We start from the raw sequence: 8584 nt of genomic DNA on the forward strand, positions 1-8584 counted from the left end.
AACATTGACATATTTTGCATAAAAGAAAATTGACAAGAGGAAGAGGATCAAAGCATGAGAAAAACAGAAATCGTTGGTCGATCTTTTTTGTAGTCAAAAATTCATGTCTAAAGAAAAAGCATTATTAAGCAATTTGATAAATTTGTAATCAAATATATGATTGTAAAGTTCAAGATATTGTCACAAAATGGAAACTCTTTCTAACACCTGTTTAGATTGGTGTTCCTAGACTCTAGGCCTGCTGGAGATGTGGTATTGATGAGGATACATTCTGTCTATTCAACACAGTGATTCCAACTGAGCTCTTATTGCCTCTTCTCCTAGGTGAGATTCCCACAGCCATGGAGGGAAGCAACCACACTGTGAATGAGTTCATCCTTCTGGGCTTCACCACAGATCCAGTGATGCAGATGGTCCTGTTTGGGGTGTTCCTTGGGGTGTACTCACTGACCCTGCTCGGAAATAGCACCCTCATAGTGTTGATCCATAACAACTCCCATCTTCACACACCCATGTATTTTTTCCTTGGAAATCTGTCTTTTCTTGATTTCTGGTATTCTTCCGTCTACACTCCGAAGATTCTAGTGACCTGCATCTCTGAAGACAAAAGCATCTCCTTTGCTGGCTGCCTGTGTCAGTTCTTCTTCTCTGCGGGGCTGGGTTATAGTGAGTGCTACCTGCTGGCGGCAATGGCTTATGACCGTTATGTGGCCATTTCCAAGCCCCTGCTTTATGCTCAGGCCATGTCCATGAAGCTGTGTGTAATTTTGGTCACAGCCTCATATCTTGGTGGGTTTATTAACTCTTCTGTCATCACCAAAAGAACATTTTCCTTTAATTTCTGCAAGGATAACATCATTGATGACTTTTTCTGTGATTTGCTTCCCCTGGTGAAGCTGGCCTGTGGCAGGAAAGATGGATACCAGGCTCTGATGTACTTCCTCCTGGCCTCCAATGTGATCTTCCCCACCACGCTCATCCTGGCCTCCTACCTCTTCATCATCGCCACTGTCTCCAGGATCCGCTCCACCCAGGGCCGCCTCAAAGCCTTCTCCACGTGCTCCTCCCACCTGATCTCTGTTACCTTATACTACAGCTCTATTCTCTACATCTATTCTCGCCCCCGCTCTGGCTATTCTTTTGAGAGCGACAAAATAGTTTCCACATTTTACACTGTAGTATTCCCCTTGTTGAATCCCATGATCTACAGCCTGAGGAATAAGGATGTGAAAGAGGCTCTGAATAAACTCCTGAAATAACTAATAGTCTCTCCTTCTAACGAGACCCAAGGACAACTTTAGATCAGGTCGCTTACATTCCAAGCAGAGCTGCTACTGTGCTCCATCAGGTCAAGGATCCCTATGACACAAGTTTCCACCCTCAACACGTGTCAGTTCAAGAGACCTAAACGAAGAAAATTAGGAAAATTAAGGAAATGAAATATGAATATAAACTATATGTATTTGGATTGAATTTCATGTTAGTTTAAAAACAAACATAAAACTTGAGCCTCAAAATTCTCTTCTACCTTCATAAAATGAGAGAACAATCCATTTCTTTAGCCTAAGAATATTTGGCTGACTGATACATATGGAGCAACATCTACCTAGTTGCTAGAAATAATAATAGCTGTCCTCATTCACTTTCAAGATTTTCCTTTAAATAGTAAATAAATACACTCTTTTAATGTCTCATCCTAAGCATTTATATAAGAATTCCCCCCCAGAAGTACCAACACCAAGATCCAGAGATACCCAAGGAATGACCTGATACAAACTAGACTCAATAGGCATTATCTGAGTTTACATATCTCCCACATAAGTTTCTCCAGTCAGTCAAGATCCCATAGATATGACTTTTGTGATTCTCTTTATAACACACAGGGCTCCTTACAGGCATGAAGGTATGAGGGCTTCTATATCCAAATGGTGACATTGAGAGCATCAAAATTCAATTATTATAATAAGAACAGTTTATAACTTTGGTGAAGTGAAACACCTTGAAACATATAACATAAAAACGTATGAGTGCACATTACTCAAAATAAGACTTTATATAGAAAATGCATATGGGAATTATGAATTGAGCTGCAATGAACAATCTGGTGCAAGTATATTTCTTATAAAGTGATTTTTGGTCTTTGGGATATACACCTAGTAGAGGAATTGCAGGATCAAATGACAGGTCTGCATCTAGATCCCTGAGTGTTCTTTAAACTTTTTTCCAAAAGGAACGTATTAGCTTGCATTCCCACCAGCAGTGTAGAAGTGTTCCCTTTTCTCCACATTCATGCCAACTTCATGGATATTATAAAGATGGCTACATGTCTTTACACATTTGTCCAATTCCATAAGTAGTATAGCCCCAAGAGTGAAGGCTAATGTAAACCTTGGACTTTGGGTAACAATGATGTGTCAGTGTAAGCTCACCAGTTGTAACAAAGGTACCACTCTGGTGGGGGACATCCATCCAGGGGAACGCTGTGGATGTGTGAGGGCCAGGCACATATGGGAAATCTCTGTACATTCTTCTCATTTTTTTCCATAAAATATTTCAGCTCTAAAAATATAAATCCTTATAGAATGCAATATCTTTACATACTCACCTGAATAGCTAACATTAAAATAAGAAAAAGAGGCCACGTGCGGTGGCTCACACCTGTAATCCTAGCATTCTGTACTCCCATCTACTTGGGAGGCTGAGGCAAGATGATCACTTCAGCCTGAGATTTTGAGGTTACTGTGTGCTATGATGCCATGGTACTCTTCTGGGGGTGACAGAGTGAGACTCTGTCTCAAAAAACTGAAAAATAAATTAATAAGTAAAATGACAAAAAAGAAATAAACTAACATTGGTGAAGCTATAGAGCAAACAGAACTCAGGTATGTTGCAGATCAGAGCAAAAATTAGTGTAATCACTTTGAAATACTATTTGGCATTATTACTAGATTTTTAACTACTAATTACAATGTCTACAGAAATGCAAATATATGGCAACCAAAAATTAAGTACCAGAGTATACACATTTTTCACAGTAGCCCCAAACTGGAAACTATTCAGGTGTCCTCAAATATATAGCACATAAATCTATTAGGGCATTATCCAAAAACACAATACTAAAGCATAAAAATAAATTAAAAGTGACAGCATGAAAGACTAGAAATAAATCTCACATATATGACTTTACATGAAAGATAGCAGAAATAAAATAGCACATAGTATGGATTCCCTTGCTATAAAATTCAAAAATATGTAAGATTCATTTATTATCTTGGGAATCATGATAGTCATAATTTTGGGAAAGAAATGTGCAGTTATTGGAAAAGGGAATGAATATCGCTTCTGTAAAGCTAGCAATATTCTATTTTCTTAACTATGGATGTGATTACATATAAGGATGTATTTAATTTGTGAATATTTATTGAATTTTACACTTTACTTTGTTTAATTTTCTAATACTATGTGAGATATATATATACACATGTGTATATCACATAGATTTACATATATGTATATATGCTTTATATACATAGAAGAATTCTTAAACATATGTAGTGGGGCGATTATGCATAATCTTCTGGGCCAGTGATTTTCAAACTTTAATTGACACAGGAATCATATAAGTTACTTATTGAAATACAGACTTCAATTCGGTCATTTGAGGGCAGGGCCTAAGAATCTTCCTTTTGAACAAGATACCACCTGATACTCGTGACTCTGGCTTTTGAACCACACTTTAAGTGGCACAGCTTTAGATCCTGGTAAGGAGTTTGGATATTCTTCTTTTGAAATTGGAGGATTTTCAGCAAGAAGAAACTATGATCTGATTTATGATGTAAAAGCACTGTTACTATCATGAGGAAAATCAACTTTAGGAAACTAAAAGAGAGCAGTAGCAACATTTATGTAGGAAGAGTTGCTACTCATTGTACCCCTGCTGAGAATTGTCATGATGAAGATAGTAAAACTGAAAGAAGAGGGAAAAAAGTCCATGGAGCCCATGAGAACTCTCCAGCCCTGTTAAACAAGACTAATTTGTGGTGCACACAGTACTTAAGGACAGGGATGTGGAGAAGGAAACAGGTCCATCCTCCCCACCATATTACTAAATGTCTGCTCTGCAATTGATGCCATTTAGTGGACATTTATAACAGAACATGAATTTCTTCGTACTGCCCTTTCCTAGAGATAATCCATATACCTGTCTCAGATTAATTCCAGTCTGCTGAGTCAGTCAACCCTCCAATGATTGCTCAGGAATCAATGTAGAGACACACCTGAGACCACCACTCCTCCCATGCTAAAAGAAGTCTAACATACCCCTTAATATTCTGCACATGCACACTTTTGACTTAAGTTTGTATCCCCAATACTGCTGCCCACTGGAAAGAATCAGGAGTTTTTAGAGGACAACTGAGTTTGTATTTTCGTGTGAAAAAATAAATACCATATGCCTTAAGCATTCTGTCTTGACTAGAAAACAAGGAAACTCTTAGAAATGATATAGGCAGAGGCAAAAGGAGCCAGCCCAAGGAGTCTTCTTGGTAAAGTCGTAACATGCTGAGTATCAAATAAACTATTATAATAACAAAAGTGCTATTTATTTCTAATTGCAATATAATGAAACAATGAAAGCCCCCCCAAAAATCTAGGTTACTAAAAAAAAAAACTGTCTATAGAGAACAAAAGAAGGTAGTGATAAAACAGAAGAGAATAAATATACTACATTGTTTCATATTGGTTGAATTTTTAAATTAATAAAGGTGACATGATTTAATGTGTATAGAGTATGTGGAAATATATACAGAAATTCACATATGTAAAGATATGTTCATATTTTATTGAGATGAGCAGTAACAATAAACGTAAAACCTATGTTTTACAAATTTTCCTGTCACCATAATCAGCTCTTCAAAGAATGGAGTAATTTTCAGGATTAATTAATATGAATAAGTGGCAACAGTTATCACAAAATGTAACTCCATTAATTTTCATTCTGCACCTATGCTGAGAATGCTAACTACGTCCTAGCCACATTTTCTTGTTAACAATTTTCCAACAATCTTTTTCTTTTCCAAGCACCTGACAAACCCACCAACCTTTTAGCCACTTCCCCAGCTGCAGACCAATACCTGTCCCTGGACTGTTAGGAACTGGGTAGCTCAAAGGAATGAGCAGCAGATGTGAAGCTTCATGTGCATTTACAGCTGCTCCCCACTGCTAACATCACCACAGCGCTCCACATCCTGTCACAGCAGCAGGGGCATTAGATTCTCATAGGAGAACAAACCCTCCTATAAACTGCACATCTGAAGGATCCAGGTTTGTCCTCATTATGAGTAACAGCAAACAAAATGACATTACTGAGCAGAACCTGAGCAATACACTTTGGGTGTCAGTCTCTCCCAGCACTCCCAGATACAACCATATTAGAAAACGAGCTCAGGGTTTATATTGATTGTGCATCATGGTGAGTTGTATAACTATTTCAGTATGTATTACAATGTAATAATAATAGAAGTAAATTGCACGATAAATATAATACACCGAAAGCATCCCAAAATCATGCCCCCACCCCATTCATAGAAAATTTGTCTTCCCTGAAATCGGTTCCTGGTGACAAAAATCACCCCATATTGTGATTGTGGGACAGGTGCAACAGACTGGTATATTAAGGTCCTTTAGGAACTTGAGGAAACAAAAAATATTTTCCAGATCCAATGTGGGTGCACTTGTGTTGGCAAATTTGGCTTGATTGATCCTTGCATTTCATTCTTCTTGGCTTAGAATCCAATCTCATACATGCTTCCTAGATTCCTTCTAAGAAAGTCTGAGAAGCATCAATAATTATTTGGACGTATATTTCCTATAAAAACAGTTCCCAGATTTCTTCATTTGCTGTAGTAATATTTATCACTCACCACAGAGACAATGTGGAGCAGTGGGGTTGTGTGGTGTGGAGAATTTCATCAGCTTATGAGGAAATACTCTAATTCAGTCACTGTATGACATGTTCAGGGGAAGGCCAGATCCCCCTTGGGTGGGAAGCAAAGATTGGGATTGCCTCTACAGAAAAGGATTTTGTTGTTAGCTCTCTTCTTGGCTCTCCAACTTTTTATCTCATATTTTATGGTTCCAATTCCTCCCTCCATTATTTTTTAGCTTATCATAGAATCTCTGGCAATGTTTAGCATTTAATTAGGAAGGCTTCTCTGCACTGCTTATAATCAGGCCCTGCCTTGGACTTCAACCATAACATTCCCAAAAATATATAGGTGAAGAGAAACTCCTTCAAAGCTCAAGTGGGAACTTTTCAAATGCCCTTTCATGGGGCCCATGGATAGTTTTCAAGTAAGAGGCCACACATATTTCATTCCCAATATTATTCAGGTCATAATCAATGCCACAAATTATGGATCTTTCAGGGCCTGGACCTTTACCCGTACTTCATGATTTGACACCACCAGTAGCAATTCAAATTCCTAGGCAGCACATATCTGTGTTTTCTTTAAATATGTGAGCAGCCTAGTCTTGGTTTAAAGATTTGATTCTGGGGCTATGCCTAACATCTATTTCTGTTGCAGTCAGAATCCTGTCAGGACACAGTTGGCCCATTCAAATCAGGAAGTCCTAGGAAAATTTAATAAAAGTACTATTTACAAAAATATGAAAAGGATAAAGAAACCTGCAACGCATAGACTAGTCTTCTGTCTCAGAGTCTTACAACATGTAGACCTGACCAGAGAAGAGAAAGGAGCAGTTATGAGAACCACAGACATTGTGATTGTGGGACAGGTGCACCTAGTCAGAAGCTTTGACACTGATATAGGGATGAATGTGCCCTTCAATCACCCTACAGCAAAAAGCCTTGGAATAAGTGCTTTGACCTCAATCTTTCTCTTTTTTCAATTATCACATACATGGACAAAATTATTAATCATTGATACAGTTCCCTCAGGTTGGATTTTTGAAGCAGAGATCAAGTGGGATAAGATAGTGGTCAATCTTTAGGGGGAAATGGAGTTATCCAACATGCCAAGAAAATACTAGTACCTATGTGTTTATCAATATTGAAATGTACATACATAGAAGCATGTGTCAGAGACAAACATTTGTGTGCATCCATGTGCGCTCTCTCACATACGTACATGAATATATGTACATATATATATACACACACACAAAATTTGAATTCAGCAAAACTAATGCAGAATGCACATAATTTGTGAAGTAAAATTATGACTGAATGTTGGAAGCCAATCTCCTGGGAGGTAAGGACCCCCAGTTTTCGGGAACTGCATTTGAGTCAAGGACTGAATGCACCCTGGTCCCGGTGGTTTCCTGTTATGGCTGGTTTCTGAACCAGATTAGAATGGAGCCATGCCCTTTTGGTCAGCACAGACTGCTAAGAATGCTATTTTGCTCTTAGGCTGTTTTTAATCAAGTTGTGCAATTATAACAAAATCATCTCTTCATGCTACTGTATAGAAAAGCTGTGTAATAAACCTGAGGTGACCTTTCCTATTCAGAAAAGGTTCTCCTGAACATGCAATTTTCTGTCTCTCTTTTCCATCCCATTAGGGTCTGCTCCCAGTATTCCTAATAACTTTGCTAGGCAGGTTCCCAGTAGGTGGCGCCCAAACAGGGACATGAGGAATACTGACCCAGTGGGACACCCCAAAAGGGTTGGTTTGCAGCTCTGCAGTTGACTCATAGCTTAGTCCTTAACATGTAGTAGGTCATATACTTCTGTAAATTTAGGTAATTGAAGGGATGCATTGTTCATTAGGAGTAAAGCATGGGACAATCTGGGTTAAAGGACTGTGATTTCTATGTGCAAGTGTTCAAGTCTATGCTCACAGTTTGCAGAGCCTGGTTGCAGATTCATCAATTGGAGCATTTTTTGCAGCTTATTCAGGAGATATGTCCTTGATTCCCTGAGGAACGAACTGTTAATCAGGATACTTGGACTAAAGTTGGGCCCCATTTGAGAACTTATTACATTGTTCCAGGGCCTAAAAGGATTCCCATTGAAATATTTACCATTTATAATTTGGTCAAGAACTGCCTCCACCCGAAACCTGAGGTTGAACACATAAGTCCCCTCCAGTGCACTCCCTCTGTGCCCACTCTCGATGATTGGGACACCACTGATTTTCTCCCTAGAGAAGATACTCTGTCTCCAAAGGAAGTGCAACAGCTTAAGAAAGAAGCCACTTCAGTTCTTGAGGAGGAAGAACACCTCATGATGATGAATATTATAGTGATGATTCTGAGGGAGTGCCTACCATGGATTTGATTAAAGCTTCCACAGGCTGCCTTTAAAAAAAAGGAGTGGGAGATCGGAGCCTGTGGCTCAAGTGGCTAAGGCACCAGCCACATACACATAAGGTGGCGGGTTTGAATCCAGCCCGGGCCCGCCAAACAACAATGATGGCTGCAACCAAAAAATATATATATATATCCAGGTGTTGTGGCGGGCACCTGTGGTCCCAGCTACTTGGGAGGCAGAGGCAGTAGACTTTTTTGAGCCCACGAGTCGGAGGCTGCTGTGAGTTGTGATGCCACAGCACTCTACCCAGGG

At 39.0% G+C, this 8584-nt stretch overlaps 1 protein-coding gene across 1 annotated transcript; it reads left to right on the forward strand.

The window, feature by feature from the left end:
• The first annotated feature begins 341 nt into the window (after positions 1 to 341).
• On the forward strand, positions 342 to 1259 carry LOC100952802 (olfactory receptor 9G1-like). The gene has a single exon (XM_012813161.1). The coding sequence runs from the start codon at positions 342 to 344 to the stop codon at positions 1257 to 1259; it is 918 nt and encodes a 305-aa protein (XP_012668615.1).
• The last annotated feature ends 7325 nt before the right edge of the window (positions 1260 to 8584 follow it).

This window comes from Otolemur garnettii, unplaced genomic scaffold (genome assembly GCF_000181295.1).
Source record: "Otolemur garnettii isolate 467f Iridium unplaced genomic scaffold, OtoGar3 scaffold00247, whole genome shotgun sequence".
NCBI lineage: Eukaryota > Metazoa > Chordata > Mammalia > Primates > Galagidae > Otolemur > Otolemur garnettii.